Here is a 19,883-nt window from a genome sequence, read left to right on the forward strand (position 1 = left end):
CGCCCCACCCGGCTCCCAACTTGGGGGAGGAGGGCGCCCTCCCAGCCAATCAACACTCAGCAGGGCCCTCCTCCGGCGCGTGTTTCAAAGGCCCCGTAGGAACCAATGAGCGGTTAGAGGCCGAGCCTGGGCACCGGGGGCGGAGTAAGAAACAGGGAGAGTGTCCGATTGGTTCCAAGAAGAAGCCTCGCCCCACCTCACAGAAGGATGTACCAATGAGCTGAGCGGAGGGGCAGACGGCGCGGGGCGGAGGCTGAGACGCTGGTGCTGCCCGAGGGAGGAGGAGGTCGGTCTGTATGTCGCGGCCAGTTATGAAGCCGGTGAGTGGGGCCGGGGATTGGAGGAACCGAGCCGGAGGGATGGGAGCGGCCCCGACGCCATTTATTGAGCCCGGGGACAGCCCCAGCCTGGTTGCGACACGACTCGCGCAGTAACCGTCCAGGGAAAGGGAGGTGGCGCCTCCCGGGACCTGCGAGAAGGATGGCAGCGAAGGAATAGGGTCGGAGGCGGGCGAGGGGAAGACAGACATTCGCTGTGCGCCTGTTGTGGGCTGTGAGCTGTCGCATGCGGGGTCTCCTAAGACTCACGACAGCCCTGCCAGAGAGGGCTGAGCCCCATTTTACGAAGGAACTGAGGCATAGAGAGCTTAAGTGTCTCCGTGCATCATTCAGCCTGATACCCCAGCCCCAAAGCATATTCTGGGATGCCCTGGGCCCCCTGGGGAGCAGTCCTCTCCGCGGACGGGGAAAACTTCCTGAAAGATGATTAACACCCCCAGCTTGTGGGTGTGTCACCACGGCCACCATTCCACGGGGCCACCTGGCACTGCGTCCCTTTCCCTGGAGTTAAGAATCTCTGGGCTTGGGGTAGCAGAAACATCCAACTCTGTTAGGATTTGTAAAGCTGGCTGGGAGAGCCTGAGTGAATGGGCCACGCAAACTGAAACTCTTGAATCATCAAAACTGCCTTAAAGAAAGAAAAAACAGGCTTAAGGGGCTGAAGCCCCACCTGACTCACATCACCTACCACCAGAGCTGACAACCTGTTGAAAGGGCTCCATTTGAGTTGAGTTGATAATAATAATACGGATAGACCCAAAGCAACTCAAATCCATGGCCTAAATTGGCTCTGTAAAGTGATCTGGCAGTTACAAATAAGACCATTATAGGATAGAATATAGCTTCAGAGCTAGAAAAGACATTAGGCGGTTACACTTGCTAATCCCCCTATTTCCATGTGGAGGGACATCAGCTGTCCTTCACTCCTGGCCTCTTTCTACACTTGTCCCCAGAAGGGGAAGAGTGAGTGATCTGATCCCTGAGTTTGGGAGGAACTGAACACAAGTAGTTCAACCCTTCCTTCCCTTCTCTTTGCAGAGAGTACTATCTGGGGTGCTCTCTGCCACAGGGGAGCCATGGGTTGTCCACCACTGCCTGTGCCTGGGTGGATAAGTCCAATTCTGGAGTGAAGAATTGACAAGCCCACTTGACCTCAGCTTTAAAGCCACATCCTCCATCCTGCATCTGACACTCAGTAATAAAACTGATATACTGATCTCCGTTTGCCTCTCCAGGGTCTCATCCCTCAGCTGGTTCCAACTAGGAAGTAGAAGAAAGTTGTGTTTTTTATTGGTCCTATAACACATCTTCCATGTAGAAATGCTTCCCACATGATTCTCAACTCCTTAGATCAGCACACAAAGTTCATCTCAGTCTCTCTAGGCCAGTGATTCACAAAGTTAGGGACATGGTATTCCACCTGTACTCCCACTCACCCACCAACCAAATTGCTAGGCTGTTTGGGGGTTATTTATTGAGAAATGGGGTAGAGAAAACTCCTTTAGCTTCCTCTTCTCTGCTCTGATGTCACAGTTCCTGGATACAGTCAGCTCTCGGTGTCCGTGGATGCGGAGGACCAACTGTCCCATGTTGGTCCGTTTTATGTAAGGGACTTGAGCATCTGGGGAGTTGGGAACCCACGGTATGTGTGGGGGGGGAGGTCCCGGAACCAACCAATCCCCCCCACCCCCTGCAGACACCAAGGAAATATACTGTACAAAGCCCTTTCTCTTTTTGCCTTAATTGCCTTAACTTCTCTATCTGCTTAAAAACCTCCTGCTCATCCGTCAAAACCCAACTAATGGATCTCTCCTCTGTGAAGCTTTCTCCAGCTCCCTAAGCAGTCACTCCCTTGTCTGCTCTGAAGGGCATAGTGCCATTTTAGCACTTCTAACTTTTTTGAATCTATTTACACATTGTCTCTCCAATTATACTGAAGGCAGGCTATTTATTTTATGGATCTTTGCATCTCCAGAGCTTGGCAAATGAAGGTGTCCAAGAAATGTTTGTGAATGAATGAATGAATAAATCTCACTTTATAGTTTTGGAAAACTGAGATCCAGTAGAAACTGACATCGCTTGTCCAAGTTTATACAGTAAGTGGCAGAGCCAAGACCAGAAGACAGGTTTCTTGGTTCCCAGTCCAACACTCTTTCCACTACATGGGGCTGTAATTATTAATAAGACAGTAAACAGCAATAGTTTATTATTGATATTGCTGATCTCTCTGATATTCCAGGTTGAGTAAATTGCAAATATGCATCAGTTTGTCTTTAAGCAAGGATCAGCTATACTAAAACTATATGTAAATATTCTTTACAGTTATTTAACATAACTGATTTCTTTTGAAGCCTAGTTCAGTGCAAACAAGTGAATTTGACTCATCAGACGAAGAGCCTATTGAAGACGAACAGACTCCAATTGACATATCATGGTATGTTAACCTTTCTGATCAATGATGAGCTAAAATATTTGATATGTACATAATAATCTTTGTAGAATTTAGTCTACATATTGAAAATGATTCTCTTCTACTGATTCTATAATTCTTATCTTTCTTATCTATGGTAGAATAAAGCTTTTTTGGGGGGGTAAGGGGAGTGGTGGGAGTTCCTTCCTTATACATTGAGAAAACCATAATAGAAACAAGGAGTTAAGATTTGAACGAGCTCCCATTTAGTACCAAAACCTTCTTATTCGTTTATGACAAAAGAATAGTGTACCAAACATAGGATGAGATATCCTATGTTATCATTTATTCCAGTCCTAGAACTACTTGCCACAATAATGCATCTATCAGCAGACCCTGTTTAAGATAAAAGCCACATCACCATAGATACAATAACAAAAACAAATGTTTTTATATAAAATCAACTTCTGAATTTTGGCAGTGACTTACAGTTACAGTAGACTCTCTACAATCCCTGTAAGTGTAATAATCTCTCTCTTTAAGCACTGACCCTGCTGTAGAAAGAGAAAAAACGTGTTGTCCCTATAGTTCTTTTGTTCTGCCATCAAATAGCAATTAACTTTCATTTCCCCTTCTAAGCCGCCTTTGAACTCAAAAATTCATCTAATTTTCAAAGTCAGGTGATATTTATACAATGCCCCATATTTTCCTCTAAATTCACCTTCTGTTTTGCAGACAAGGTGAGCCTCTGCCCGCTTTGTCCCCAGACACTGCAAACTGGGAATAGGATTTCTTGAAATTATTTCATTTTAACCAAAATCCATTACAACAAAGAATAGGTAGCCTGTGGTTTTTATTCTGTGAAATTGTATCTGTTTAAGGAAGTCCTATAAAGAAATCTTAAAATAGTAATTTTGAATGAATGCTGGAGATGAAATTGTCAGATGGTCATTTTCCAGCTTATTTCCTAAGGTTACTAACACAAAATATCTCAGGTAACAAACCACAGGACAACTTAAGTACACTTTATACTAGCTGTAAGCAACCTAGGCATTACTATCTTTAAGTTAGTTTAAATTAGCTTGCCACTTTTCAGACTTAAATTGCAACAAAGCAAATGATAAGTTCCTATTTTAAAACTCCTAGTCTTTCTAAGCCTTTTTGTGACCAATACATTGATATTTAACTATGAATTTTTGTTTTGTGACTGCTGTAAAACTTTAAAACACCTTCATTTAGTGGCAGGCACACACGTTTGTATAAATGTCCATCTATAACTTTAAATTGAACTAAAGTTGATAAAGTTTTATTCCTTTCAGGCTATCCCTGTCACGAGTGAACTGTTCTCAATTTCTTGGTTTATGTGCTCTTCCAGGTAGGTGACACTATCGATATATTAGAAATTATTTTTTATATAATTCTCTGTACTGAGCAGTAAGAGAATTTCACAGACTATCATCATAGGAACTCCGTTCTGGAAACCCTCTTGGTGGGCTACAGATAAAGGAACATAGACCCACTCTTCAACCCTTCCACATCCACATTCACAGTTCTACATTTCTGATTTACCTATCTTATAAAATGTAACACAGGGGTACAATGTGAGGCTAAGGACTACAGCCAGGTACTTGTTACAGAAAGGACACAGAATAAAGAATCCTTGGATTAAGAGTTCCTTCAGCTGGGATCTATGAATCCCTGGAATTATATTCCTAAGAATATAAGAAATTTAAATTCCCATTCAGAATGGAATTGAAGCATATAAGTGATCATGTGTAATGACTTTCTACAGTAGCTATATATGTGTTTAATATACTTGTTATTTATGACCAGAAACTGACTCTTGCACTTGCCTTGTTACTACTTACAGGTTGTAAATTTAGAGATGTTAGAAGAAATATCCAAAAAGATACAGGTAGGTGTAATATGACAGGACCATCTTAATAGGGTCTTAAAAAATAATACTAAAAATCTCCTTGTCAAAAAGAACAAACTGGGGCTTCCCTGGTGGCACAGTGGTTGAGAGTCCGCCTGCCGATGCAGGGGACACGGGTTTGTGCCCCGGTCCGGGAAGATCCCACATGCCACGGAGCGGCCGGGCCCGTGAGCCATGGCCACTGAGCCTGCGCGTCCGGAGCCTGTGCTCCGCAACAGGAGAGGCCACAACAGTGAGAGGCTGGCGTACAGGAAAAAAAAAAAAAAAAAGAACAAACTATAGTCTCTTCTGAATTTTCCAAAAAAAATGTTTGGTATTTCATAAAGTTTCAAACTATAGACTTATTCTAATATGTGAAGAGGTATTTGTGAAGGGCAAAGAAGACTCATCATTTACTAAACATAGTGTTGCTTTTCACTGATTGTTGTAGTTCTATACATAAAAACTGCATTTGAGTTATAATATATAAGTTGGAGGGGGAAAAGTATGTAAATAGAAAGCTGACATTGCACTGCCCAGATCTTTTTTTTTTTTTTTTGCAGTACACAGGCCTCTCAATGTTGTGCCCTCTCCCATTGCAGAGCACAGGCTCCGGACGCGCAGGCTCAGCGGCCATGGCTCACGGGCCTAGCTGCTCCGCAGCATGTGGGATCTTCCCGGAGCGGGGCACGAACCCATGTCCCCTGCATTGGCAGGCGGACTCTCAACCACTGTGCCGCCAGGGAAGCCCTGCCCAGATCTTTGAACATACTGTTCTTTGCAGACTTGACTGTGATACTGGAAATTAAGCCTGAGCTGGGAACTCAGAGGTAGTATTGAAATTGTCCATCCCACATAGAAAATTTACAGAACAAGTGTCTAGGTGGAAAAGATGGAATAGGGTCTGATCTCTACATGCCCAAGGATGTTCTTAGCCTCAAGTCTAATAATCCTACAAATATCCCGATAATCTGTCCCAATTTGGAATTTATATATTGTATGATACTAACAAATTTAGACTTCCAAAATATTTTATTCTGGTTGGCCTGGAATATCTCAAGCCTGATAGTCCTACCAATGTCCTTATAATAAACCAATACAAAAATGTATATATTGTTTGATTTTGACCACTATAGATTTTATAAATCTTAAAATTCTGTCCTAGTTATCCTAGAATATCAATTTGCTAATATACTTTCTTTAATTTACCTACCAGAAAAGACTAATAGATTAGTTGACCCTTGCAGTATTTGTAGAGATTTTCTGCTCTAGAGATACCCACCATGGTAGGAAATTTCCATTTGGAGAACATTCAGTTATGAGCAAAATATCATTTAAATCATTGGTTCCAGAACCAATCTTGCACATTTTGGAAAACCCTATTCATTTAGTCTCTTCTGTAAAAGGAGTTTCCGATTTTTTACCAAACCTTTTTTTCTTCCAATGAAATCTTAAATGGAATCCAATATACGAAACAGATGACAGTGTCTGAAGGGGGATACCTAGACTCTCCTGGCAGCACTTCCTTTGTCTGTCCTCAGAGTCCTTTCTGAGAAAGTTGAAATCTACTATATAATAGAAATTATTCAATGCGTGCAAGAGGAAAATAGGAAATTTACCTACTCTCTTAAAAATGGTTACGGATGTCAACTACAAGTTAAACCCTTTTACAAGTACAAAAGCATAATAGTATTATCTAGAGCAGCACTGTCCAACAGAAACATATTGGGAGCCACAAATAGAAGCCATATATGTACTTTTGACATTTTCTAGGGGCCACATTAAAAAAGTAAAAACAGGTAAAATTAATTTTAGTAACATACTTGATTTAACCTTATATAGGCTAAATAGTATCGTTTCAATGGGTTTTAAGTATAAAATTATTGAGATAGGAGTTTTTTGGTACTTGGTCTTTGAAATCAGATACGTATTTTACATTTACAATACATCTCAATTTGGACTAGCCATATTTCAAGTACAGGTTTAGAGTTTCATGATTAAAGAGTACTTTGTACTTAAATAGCTAAATGTCCTAGGATTTAGTGGGTGGGGAGAGAAAAAGGGGAATCAGATGAGTCAGAATTATTCATTATGAACCAAATGCTCTGTAGTGAATATTGCCCTAAGGAAGCTCCAGTGAACAGAATGGCCTGCTACTCTCGCTTGGTTCATATCATTTTACTGAAATTCACTAAGTCTCATAATTTTCATACAGCTAATGCTTTATTTCCTAGAAACCTAGTCCATAAAATTAAATACATGATGGTGTGGTACAATAGGTGAGAATACAAGAGCTCTGGCATCATGGTTATGCTGGAGATTTTATATACAGTGCTTAGGGTAAAACAAAATAACAGAGACTTGTACACAGCAAACACCATTGATTTGGTGAGAAGAAAATGGGAAAAAATGTGCTATCATTCCTTCTTATTTTGAAATATTAGGTGTTTTACAATTTATTTTAAAGCAGTATTTATTGTAAAAAAAATTTTTTTTTCAAAACAGCAATATAATGGATGTCTTACAATCCAGTAAAAAAAATTTAGACTTATAAAGTCAGGTTTCATTTTAATAACCTTTTGGTTCAGATGTTTCTAATTACTATTTTGTGCTTAGTGACTTGGTTTTTACCCTAGTTTGAAGACAGATCAGTATTGTTTTAGATTATCAATGAGCACTTCAAAGGTTATCATTTGTTATTTACTTAGTTTGTTTGGCTTAAGGAACTTAACTCCATATTTTCCCTCCTGACTGTATTTAAATTTGTAATGTTTTGTCCATGTGTGTCCTTGTGTATCTTGGTCTATTGGCAGAAGAACTAAAGAGCTATGGTATACAAGACATATTTGTTTTCTGCACCAGAGGGGAACTGTTCAAATACAGAGTTCCAAACCTTGTGGACCTCTACCATCAGTATGGAATTATCACTCATCATCATCCGATTCCAGATGGAGGCACTCCTGACATAGCCAGCTGCTGTGACATAATGGAGGAGCTTGAAATCTGCCTTAAAAATAACCGAAAAACCTTAATACAGTATGTTTTCCTTTTCTCCATATACTACATGAAAAATGTCCCAGTCAAAATGATTTCTCAAATTATTGCATCCTTATGCAGTTATTACCTACCTTATAGTTTGTTGCAAGGATCAAAAGGAGATAATACATGAAAAGTACTAGCACCATGCCTGGCACAGAGCAAGCACTCAGATATTTGCCATTATTACTTTTTTTTTTTTTTTACATCTTTATTGGAGTATAATTGCTTTACAATGGTGTGTTAGTTTCTGCTCTATAACAAAGTGAATCAGTTATACATATACATATGTTCCCATATCTCTTCCGTCTTGCGTCTCCCTCCCTCCCCCCCTCCCTATCCCACTCCTCTAGGTGGTCACAAAGCACCGAGCTGATCTCCCTGTGCTATGTACCATTATTACTTTTGAAGAGTAAGGACAATAAATGAGTAGATTAGGAAATTTTAGGACAGGGTAACAGGCTTTTTTTTTTTTTTTTTTTTTTTTTTTTTTTTGCTTTCTTTCCTTTTGTCTTAGACCTTTACTCATGATTTTGGGACCCTCTCCTTCCCAAAAAGGTGAGGGCATCATTCTTGTTATGTAACACCATACCTACTGGTCGGCCTTTCAGTTGTTTAGTTTCTTCCAACAGCAAGAAAGTCCATTTTTAAAAAATTAGCAAAGGAATTATCCCTAAGCAATGAGCAATCCTAAAAACAGGACTTGAAAATTATATTTGATGATATGAATTTGCTACCTGAATGAAAGAGGGACTCTCATTGTTTGTCAGTGGCTGTAAATAAGCTGCTGGTATGAAAGTATAAAACAAAAGAAAATGGATTAAGGGGAAAAAATGAGAAGAAAAGAAAAAAGTAGCTTGGAGAAAGGAAGAAGAAAGTGACAATCAGCAGTAGACAGTAGCATTGGAAAGACTCTAAGTGGCGCCATGGAAAGGAACATTAGTTATACCAGAAGTGAGACCCACAGAGCAGAGGGGAGCCAGCCACAAGGAGAAAACTATAGACTTATTCTAATATGTGAGGAGGTATTTGTGAAGAGCAAAGAGAACTTATCATTTACTAAACATAGGTCTTTGTGCTTATTGGGTTTTTTTTGGTTTTTTTTGTTTTGGGGATTTTTCTGTTTGTTTTTTGCATCCTAATCTTCTTAATCCTTTCTGAAGCAAGATAGAGCATTAAGTAGTGCAATACTTCAAAAGCTCTAAGGTCATTGCTTTGAGCTAGAAAGTATACAGACTATACCAAATAACTGAGTAGCCTCAGGCACCTAGGAAAAGGGCAAGCCCAGCCAGCTTCTCTCTCCTTAGACCAAGAGCCTCAGGGCTTCATACCAGTAGCTCATGTTCTGAAAGCAAACCAACCAGTACAAGGGTCTCTGGGGACACATATCTGTTTGTGACCAAACTAAACTCTGATATAGAGAACTATCACCTGCAAAGTAGGGGAAAAAGAACTAGAAGCCGTCCTACATCCTACAGTTTCCAAACTTTATAGAAACAAATCACCTCTCATCTAGTACTAATTGTAGAAGCAAAACTTTAGAATAAATACAGTTGCCTGTGCTAAATTTTCTGATAAATCTAAGTAAAATAGCATTAGGTGGTTAGATGGAGCCAGTGAAAGATATTTTACAATTTTTGAACCCATTTTCAAACCAATTCTGAGATTTTTTTTCAAACGAATCTTTGAAAGCAGCCTCTGCTGAAAGATTACTAGAGATCAAACTAGCTCAGTTTAGAAAAGCTTAACGAAATCTACTCTAGCAAGTTCTAGCAAACCAAATGCTCTGGTGTTTGAATACAAACAGAATGGAAAGGTGGATGGGCAATCTTGCGTATGTCAAATGCTTCAGGCTCCCATAAAGTAAAGCATCTGATGACTGGAAATTTTCATTGTCCTAGAGCTTTCAAAGGTGTCCCTACAGTGACTAATGTTTGTTTGGACAAAGATGCTTTTCTATCCTTTCTACTGTCTTGGGTGCGCACACTGCTAAACAGCTCTAGAGTTCATCCCTCAGAAACAGGGTCTATTTCCCTGTTCTGTTGTCTGTCCTCCCTGGACACTTTTGTTCCTTTATAAAGTCAGTGAACACAGCTCGCCTATTTTGTTACATCATTTCCTGCAGCTGTTGTAACAAAGGACCACAAACCGGGTCGCTTAAAAAACAGAAGTTTATTCCCACCCAGTTCTAGTGGCTAGAAGTCCAAAATCAAGGTGTCAACAGGGCTATCTTCAGTCAGAAACCGTGGATAGAGTCCTTCCTCACTCCTTCCTAGCTTCTGGTGGTGGCCGGCAATCCTTGGCCTTCTTTGGCTTATGGCTACATCACTCCCCTCCGCCTCTGTCATCACATGATTCTCCCTGTGTGTCTGTTTTCATACAGTGTTTCCTATTATAAGGACGCCAGTCATATTGGATTAGGACCCACCCTAATGACCTCATCTTAACTTGATTATATCTGCAAAGACCCTATTTTCAAATAAGGTCACGTGCGCAGTACCAGCGATTAGGTACAACATATCTTTTGCGGGGGGGGTGCACAGTTCAACCCATAGCACCTACCGTGTATGAAACATTGTGAATATAAAACACACACTCTAGACACAGTCCCCACCGGCAAGGAACCCACAGCCAATGACACTATCATGTAAGTGTAATAATACTCAAAACAGGTGTATACGAGGCAGTACACAGGATGGCAGTGGTTTCTGTGGGGGGGCACAGAGGCATTTCAGAAGTTGAAATTTGAGCTAGGTTTTGAAGGATGAGTAGGAATCAATCAAATGGGAGTAAAGATAAAGCTAGCAAGATACAAAGTAATTTTTTTTGTTTTTTTTTGGCTGCGTTGGGTCTTCGTTGCTGCGCGCGGGCTTTCTCTAGTTGTGGTGAGCGGGGGCTACTCTTTGTTGTGGTGCGTGGGCTTCTCATTGCGATGGCTTCTCTTGTTGCGGAGCACGGGCTCTAGGCACGCGGGCTCTAGAGGGCAGGCTCAGTAGTTGTGGCGCACGGGCTTAGTTGCTCCACGGCATGTGGGATCTTCCCGGACCAGGGATCAAAACTGTGTCCCCTGCATTGGCAGGTGAATTCTCAACCACTGCGCCACCAGGGAAGTCCCAAAAGTGGTACATCTTAATCTTGCAGAAAGCCACTAAAATGTTCTACCTCTCTCTGCCTTTATACAGTAGAGCCTCGTCTCTGAAACAGGCCTACAGCTGGGACACTTTGTAGAAAGCAAGTTCATCAGTTATACAGGGGTCAGTACCTGTTTGGTCCTCTGTTTCACATCCTATCACAAGACATGTATCTACAGATCCATCTACAAATACACCACAGTAACTGATGCTCATGATGAGTTGTCAGCACTGAATTAGGATCAGTACACCCTCTGAGAAAGTTAGGAAGTATGGAATGCACTTTTTTAGGATCTTTGAAACTGATTAAAGTGAATGGTTTTATTGCTTAAGAATCAGTCCTTGTTTTTCTAGCAAATCCAGTTATACAGAACTGCTCATTTCTTCACAATGCTACATAATAGCAGCTAACGCTCATTTACCTCTTACTCTGTGCCAAGCTGTTGTGAGCTTTATCTCATTCAGTCCTCACTGTGACATAGGTACTGTTGCTGGCCCCATCTTATAGGTGAAAAGGCTGAGGCCCAGAGAGGTTAAATAACTTAGGTTCACACATCTAATAAGTGACAGATTCAGGATTCAACCCCAGGCAGTGGGGCTCCAGAGCCCAGGCTTTAAACCTCTAGGATACACTGCCTCTTTACTCTTTCTAGATGAATGAAGAATTATCATACGGACCTGTCCCATAACCACTAAGGTTTTGTTTAGAGAAAAATTAAGTGGCAGTTGGTAAAAGTAGTCTGATTTCTATCAGTTTAGTAACATGTTCCACTCCTCAGATGTTTAAAGAGGTCAATAAAAAGGCCCTGCCTTCTTTGTCCCTTATAGGTGTACGGAATACCTCCCAACAAACAAATAAGCACACTTTGCTCTTGACTGACTTATTCAAAAATACTTATTAATCTCTGGGTACAAGGCACTGTGCTAGGCATTAGAGTGGAAATAGAAGGCAGAAAGAGCAAGTCTCTGGTTGTAATTGTTGGGATGGAATGAAAATGTACAAACTTCAAAACTGTACTTCCCTTTCAGCTGTTATGGAGGACTTGGAAGATCCTGTCTTGGTAAGAAATCTATTTCTATTATTCAGTTGTTGTTTTTTTTAACCTCAAAGTATGAAAACTCGTGTTTCTGGGCCATATGCTCACTTTGTATGAAAATGAGACGAAACACAATAAATATCTGCTAAGACCCAAAGGATTATTTAAGGCCCTAAATTTGGTGTTCCCTAGAAAGCCTGGGTGGGAGTCAGAGGTATTTTCAGCATTGTTTTGGAGGATTCTACAAAACATAATTTACAGGTCTTAGCACCTGCATTCTTGTGTTTTGTTTTGTTTTCTAATGTTCTCCCTTTGCAGGTGTTAAGATATTGACAGTAACTTCTAAATAATATCCATGGGTAACTTAAGCATAAAAACAAAGTTATATATGTTAACTTTAAACTTTTAAAAAATGTATTGGGGTCGGGGGGAACAGCTAATGAAATACCACAGTGGGAGTAACAGTTATTCCTTTTAGTGTTGGACAATATCAAAACTACAAAGTTTTGTGTTTCAAAGACATTATCAAAATGAAAAGACAACCCACAGAATGGGAAAAAAAAATTTGCAAAACCATATATCTGATAAAGGACTTACCCAGACTATATAAAGAACTCTTACAACTCAATAGTAAAAAGACAATTAAAAAATTTAAAAATGGGCAAAGGATATGAACAGACATTTCTCCAAACAAAATATACAAATGACCAATAAGCGCATGGAAAAATGCTCAACATCTTAGTCCTCAGGGAAATGCAAATCAAAACCACAGTGAGATACCACCTAACACCCATTAGGATGGCTGTTATCCAAAAAATGGAGAACAAGCTTTGGAGAGGATGTAGAGAAACTGGAACCTAAATACACTGCTGGTGGGAGTGAAAAAGGTGCAGCTGCTTTGGAAAACAGCCAGGCAGTACTTCCTCGAACAGTTACACAGAGTGACCCTACGACCCAGCAATTTCACTTCTAGGCATATACCCCAAAGAAATGAAAACAGGTCCAGACAAAACCTGTGCACTAACACTTATAGCCACATTATTCATAATAGCCAGAAAATGGAAACAACCTAAATGTCCATCAGCTGACAAATGGATAGACAAAATGTATAGCCATACAATGGAATATTATTCACCCATAAAAAGGAATGAAGTACTGACATGTGCCACAATATGTACGAACCTTGAACACATTATGCTAAGTGAAAGAAGCTGGTCGCAAAAGATCACGTATGATTCCATATATATGAAATGTCTAGAACAGGCAAATCCACAAAGACAAAGTAAACTAGTGGTTGCTTAGGGGAGGGGTGATGGGTGATAGAGGGATGATAACAAAAGTGTACAGGGTTTCTTTCTGAGGTGATGAAAATGTTCTAAAACTGACTGTGGTGATGGCTGCATTTAACTGTGAATACACTAAAATCCACTAAATTGTGCACTTTGAATGAATTGTATGGGATATGAATTATAATAACTCAGTAAAGCTGTTTAAAAAAAAAGAATGAAGCCAATGTTAAATTTTAATTCAACCACAGTCATTTAAAATCATAATTTGTCAAAAACACATACTAAAAGGCCTCAGTCTTTTAATTCATTTCCCAAACTCAGTCTTCTGCACAAACAGAAGTCTGAATTAAGTATAAGCATATCATTAATTTATAATATAAGAATATATATTACACGTAGTGTACAATTTTTGTCTCATGTTCTATTTAGTAGCCGCTTGTCTCCTCCTATACCTGTCTGACACAGTATCACCGCAGCAAGCCATCGACAGCCTGAGGGACCTGAGAGGGTCTGGAGCAATACAGACCATAAGGGTAAGGAGGGTGACCGTTCTCGTGAGGCTGTGGTCAGGGGCAGACCGTCACAGTGTAACACCTCATCAAAAGGGTAATGAAAATCCAAAGCATTCTATTATTCATGTATCACCTATTTATATTTTGACTTTTTAAAAATTTACATTTAAATATAACCTGGACGTCTGAAACAGTTCAGTTTTTCAAACAAAATAATGAAAAATTTGAACTTTCCAGTTTACTCTTTCAGGATCCACTACTGTTCAGTTTTTGCCCATTCTGTTCTGGGAATGGATCCTCTCACCTGGAAAAATGAGGCAGTTAATATAAACTTGGTAGTTTCCTGGGTATATTTTTGACCAAAAAGATCTCATGAAGATCCTATTACTGTATCACCAAAACATTTAACAAAGATAGACGAATGACTATAATAGAAAAAAATGTAAAACCATGCTAATTACCCTTTGCTGTGGATAACCTAAGTGACATCTTTCACATTTACTTTCTATTTAACACCAAAACACTGCAGTAGCAAAGCCCCAAGGATATTATTGATTTGTAGATCTGTAAAGCTAACTTGCCTTCCTTTCCCAATTACCCAGTCTCAACTTTAGGACGAAGTCTGAGGAGCGGGTTCTGAAAACAGAAGCAGCTCCCTTTATTACCTGTTTTTAACAAATGATGCTTCATATTCAACATGTTCCCAAGTGTCTCTTGGACACAAAACAAAATACATGGTGTCAAACATATGTATATGTATGTTTTACATCTTTAATTGTAGAGAGAATGAAGCCCACATTAATATGGGCTGTCAATTTATCACCTCAGCATTCTGGGGCAAACGTGCTTTTTCCATCTCTGTGCTGATGTAAGTTAGCAGTATGCAATTTCAATTTCTGAACAGTAATACAAAATGAGATTATTGGCAGAGAAGAATATCCTCTGAGCAGCTATTAAAACTCCAAATGAATTATTTGAAGATTTTATTTTCCTTATCTGTTAAGATTAGTGATTTTATTTTAATATTATCTACTATGTAAATTGTTCCAAATGGATTTTATCATCACCAAAAGCAGAAAACTAAGGCTCTGTAAATTAAGAAATAGATTTTCTTGAATACGCTGCTGTTAATTGCTGCAGAAAGTGCCCTCTCCCCTGTACTTACTCCCCAGGGGAAAATGCATTAGCAAAAAGAGTATCTTCGTGTGTTTTTAATCTTATTTCCTCCTGCCAGTAAAGGGAGAAAGGATTTTAAAGATTTATAAAACACTGTTATTTCATGCTACCTCCTAATTTTTAGAGATTTTTAAAACAAGTTTTTCACACTATATGTAGCTTTATTGAAAGATAAAACTTCCTCAAGATAGAAATACCTCCTTACGCAAAAGGATGTAGAACTGTTTTTATCAAGTATTTTTTTGATTCCCAATTCCGACTAGTATGACTACTCTGGTAATCAGCTTTCTACAATGTATTTCAATATATCTTTACTTTTTTCAGCAATACAATTATCTTCATGAGTTCCGGGACAAACTAGCTGCACACCTATCATCAAGAGGTTCACTCTCAAGATCTGTATCTAGATAAAAGAATTTCAAATAGCATATATGTATGACCATGGCAGAAATCTGAGTTCTCCAACATCTGTATTGAAATGAAACTACTATTGTTATCAAACTGAATGTAATGAATGTACATGTATATGTGCAGATATTCTTAAAGCTTTTATTGACAAATTTCATTGTGTCTCTTTCATCTCTTATAGGAGATAGAAAAACTGGTATACAATTTTCCTTTTAAAAATGCACTAGCTGCTCTGATGTATTTTACCTGGAGGCAATGCTGAAAAAAGCATATGGAAAAATATATTATTTTTTACCACACTCTTACCTCATATTATCGGTAACTACTGGGTAGCATGTGACATAGTAATACATATGAAAATTGGTATGAGTAGCTATGCTAAAATTATTTAAATAACTCTTACCCTCTATTCCTCTGAAAATTTCTCCCACTGTTTCCTCTACTTCATAGACATACAGAATTGTGAGGGATCCTATGAATCATCTCGTCACCTCCCTCCCAATACCAGATCATCCCAACAGGTGTTTATCCAGCATTTGCTGGAATTTTCCAATTGGTTCAGACAGCTGCTCTGTTTTTACAGCATTCATTTTTTCACCCTAGGAACTACACAGAATGAATTTAATCCCTCCTCCACGTTTATTTTATAAAAGCACTTACCTACAGACTAAGTCTCCAGTTCTCTCACTCCTTCACTTCACTCTATGCTACTGAACATGTCTTTTTGTCTTTAAATTCCATGTTGAGCTACTGAAAGTAGTCATTTGTAGACAAGGATCATACAGTGAGTCAAAGTTAAGAGATCTCAGTGGTTTCACTGCTACAGAGTGCCACGGCTCTCTTGGCTACTGATAGTCACAAAGGTGACCAACAGTCAGAGGCACTTCCACACAAGACAAAGCAAATCTCACTACATCAACCCTTAATTTTAAATAATCATATAATTACCCAAAGTCTTACTCTGTCTGTCACTCTTCTTGCTCTGATGGACTACTTTAATTTCATTAGAGAATAAAACAATTACTAGTGCTGTTTGGGAACTTCAGACCAGAGAGCCAGCATGTACCATAATATAAAATCAATGTTTTAATACTTTTATATACACAGTGCTTCTAGAACTTAAGGTTTTATAAGACTATTAAGGAAGGTGGGAGAATTGCATATCCCTAGGGATTTCTTACCCAAGGTAATAAATGCCAAAAGTTATAGCTAGAAAGTTATTTATTTACGTTTTAAAGTACAGGCTGCAATAATAGACTGACCTTCCTCATGATTTTGGTGTTATAACCAAATACAGTTTAAAAATCACAATATTCCATTAAACTTTAAACAGTCATTGAAATTGACATTACCAAATCTTATATTAGCTTTCTCCCAATATAAACATATAGCTTATTCTTGAATACTTAAGAAAACGAAGATAAGTATTGGCATGGACTAATCAAATCCTTTAATAATCAACTGAATTTTCAAAGTGCATGCATCTCTTAATTTCCACTGCAAGTGCTTGTTAAGCGTTCCGCATTTAAAATGCTTGACTAAACTATTTTAATACTAGGTATAAGGAAAAACATCAATTATTCCATAACAAACATGGATGTCACTACTCAAATATAATTATACAATTAAGTTTAATAACATGTAATTCCAACATTCTTGGAAAAGCATTTTCTCTGGTTAATCTGCAGGACAGCGCTCAAAACAATGGGGGAGGGGAGACAGACCAGCTAGAATCCTCGTCATACACAAGCCGGTTAGTTGCTGAAATAGAATCAACACAAACTCAACTGTTATCCACAAACTACACAAGGAAACATTTGAGAGTTTTTATTAAATATACAAAAGCAAAATAAAGCAAGCAAGCTCTAAGAAGGCAGGACGACATAAGGGCTGTACATGGTGTACAGGTCTTTGGATGGTGTACAGCACCATTAAGGTTAACTTAGATTTTAAATCTAACAAACCATGAGCACAGATGGCTAACTATATTCTGTGTTTCCCTTAGTAGTTTTAAGATCTACCTAGTCATCAATTTATTATTTGAGAAATTTTTCTTCTCCAGAATATAAGAACATGATAACCAAAGAAATTTAGGAAACCACTGTACAATGAACGTTAACTTACTCTTTTCCATGTCAAGATGTTCTCTACATCTTCCACAATGTGCATTAATGAAACTAAAGCAGGGTAAAACCTTCACTCCAATCCCCCAGATCACCTTAGGTGGTTAATACTATTTTCCAAAAACAAGGAGAACAAGCAGCAGAGTTGTTTACTCCTTTCAGACATTTAGCTTTAAAACCATTAATTTTAATCAAAGTAAAACTGTTCTAAGAAAGCTATTCAACATATCCAGAAACAGAACCCCATTTTCTTCTCTCTTAGCATCGCCCCAGAGTATTAGTTCAGAACCATCTGCTAAGCTATAATACTAGTGCCAGAGACTCATTAGCTGCTGGTCTGACCACAGATCAGTGACTGGTTTGAACAAAAGAGCTTAAATTATTCGACATTACTATCTTTCCCCTTTGAAAAGAGTGTTGTTTTAAAATATTTCGGCTGTCAAAACTTCTGATTTCCAATTATACTGTACAACTGATTACTGAGAGATGCACACTTTAAATAAGTAACTTAGATGAAAACTTTTAAATAGATTATTTTAATGGGCTTGATGCTGCTATGCTATAGCCATACCTGAAATGAAAGCCCACCCTCCTCCAGGGTGTAAGAAGAAATCCACAGAAGTCATTCTTTGTACTATGGCAAAAATATTCCATGAACACTGTTCATAAATATATATAATTGGAGGAAAAGAGAAGTGTTGTATCAAGGAAAATAATTTGCTAGTTTCAAAGTGTATCTATATCTTATTTCCTTTCTATGCAATTATCTGAAATATTTTCAAAATATGTTGTTGATCTGCAGAGAAGATGAGAGCTACTAACAGAAGTGGTCCTCAAGCTGGAAAATACTGAACAGGCTTTAAAAGACACATACTACAAACTGCCATGCACTCTGTTGCTTTGTGTAAGACCATTACCTGGGTATCTAAACTTGACTGGTAGGTCTGGCAATTCATGGTGTAATCCATGAGGCTTCTCAAATGCTTCAGTAATACCTGGTATGTCTCAAAAGTGGATCATCTGGTCACTTCCTATCACTACCCCCTTCCCATGAAAAGTAATTCAAACTTCAAACAAATTAGCAGTTTATGTACAGCCTGTGACCCAACTCTCCTCCATCCTGGGATAGGGAGTGGGTACTATCAGTTAAGTATTGTGAAAATCATCAAACATTATTAATAAAATTCAGATTCAGGCATTCAAGTAAGTTTCTACCCCATACCTCCTTAACACTAATAGGACATGTTGGCATGATATAGTATTGTTACTAAGTAGAATAACTGCTAAATAGACTACATTTGTTATATAAGATTTTTAATGCAGGAGAATCTGTACCAACAGCAAGGAGCTGCTGATACAGATAAAAACCACAGTGTGTTACACTAATGGTTTCAGAGAGTTGGAACGCTCTTAAAGATAAAACACACAATAGCAAAAGTAATTGTAACCAGGGAAAAAAGAATTCCTAAATAAACAGCTGTGGCTACACAGAGTGCAGTCTGACTAAAGCTGGAAAGGATTATAAACCCAGGCTAACTACGTTTCAGCTGGGCATGCAGGAAAAATAGAAATATGGCTAGGGCCACCCAAACCAGATTAATGGGGGGAACAAAGCAAACTCAGAGCAAGGGAAAGAACAAGTGGGATACTGTCAAATGCAAATATTATGTTTCTGCTTTCTCTTGGTAAGTGACTTAATTGCACAAAACACTGGAAAAGGTAAAGATGAGTAGATATTATGAGAGCATCCAGCTACCCAATCACATGCCTAGGAACTAACAATCTACCACTGAAATGGGTGAACCTCAATTGTCAATCATCTGAGGAATCGGCTAAGGACTACATATCTAATTTTTGAAGCATGAGAAGGTGGCTTCCACAAATTACAACCAGTAAACCTTGCATTAATCCTGGGAAGTATTGTGGAATACATTATTAAAAGTAATATTAACTTATAAAGGAAAGTGGTGTTTGCTAAGAGACAGCAAGGGCTCATGAAAATGCTTTGACAGGAATACAAAAGTAACTGCCCCAGGAAACCTATGTGAAGTACAGAAGACTTGGCCAAGTCTCTCATGATCAAATGTTCTTGTGAACAAGAAAGAAAAATGAGTGCAAGCTGGTACAACTGGGTGGATTAGAAACTGAATTATTGCTTATACTCAGATCATGAGTCTTCAGTGCCTGGCAAGGGCTCAGTAAACAATTTACTGCATGAACTGATAATCCCTCGAAGCGTGTTCCAGACTACAAAAGACAAGGTCTTTAAAGGGTCTCTCATTATGAAATGGTTGGACTCTCCTCACTCTTCTGGTTCTACATCCTCTTCTTCAACATATTCACCCCCATTACCCAATCTCAAAACAGTAACAGCCACTCTCCCAAAGGTGGAGAGGCATTTTTTTCACTAGTAGAGAATACAACAGTACAGCATCTAATTCAAGGGGTACTTAGAGTAAGACTTCCACAAACACATCCATAAACTCCCTTGATCATTATGTGGAATTT

General features: G+C 38.8%; 1 protein-coding gene across 2 annotated transcripts; it reads left to right on the forward strand.

Moving 5' to 3' along the window:
• Nucleotides 1–241: 241 nt before the first annotated feature.
• Nucleotides 242–15,404, forward strand: CDKN3 (cyclin dependent kinase inhibitor 3). 2 transcript variants are annotated; one of them, XM_082618926.1, is made up of 8 exons: nucleotides 242–320; nucleotides 2,690–2,772; nucleotides 4,068–4,123; nucleotides 4,619–4,663; nucleotides 7,477–7,699; nucleotides 11,860–11,891; nucleotides 13,586–13,689; nucleotides 15,169–15,404. In XM_082618926.1, the coding sequence occupies exons 1-8, from the start codon at nucleotides 297–299 to the stop codon at nucleotides 15,253–15,255; spliced, it is 654 nt and encodes a 217-aa protein (XP_082475052.1). In that variant the 5' UTR covers nucleotides 242–296; the 3' UTR covers nucleotides 15,256–15,404. The 2 variants fall into 2 exon arrangements, with proteins under 2 accessions (XP_082475052.1, XP_082475053.1); XM_082618927.1 differs by lacking the exon at nucleotides 4,619–4,663.
• Nucleotides 15,405–19,883: the final 4,479 nt, after the last annotated feature.

The sequence above is a fragment of the Mesoplodon mirus genome (assembly GCF_964341445.2).
Source record: "Mesoplodon mirus genome assembly, chromosome: 4".
In the NCBI taxonomy this organism is placed as follows: domain Eukaryota; kingdom Metazoa; phylum Chordata; class Mammalia; order Artiodactyla; family Ziphiidae; genus Mesoplodon; species Mesoplodon mirus.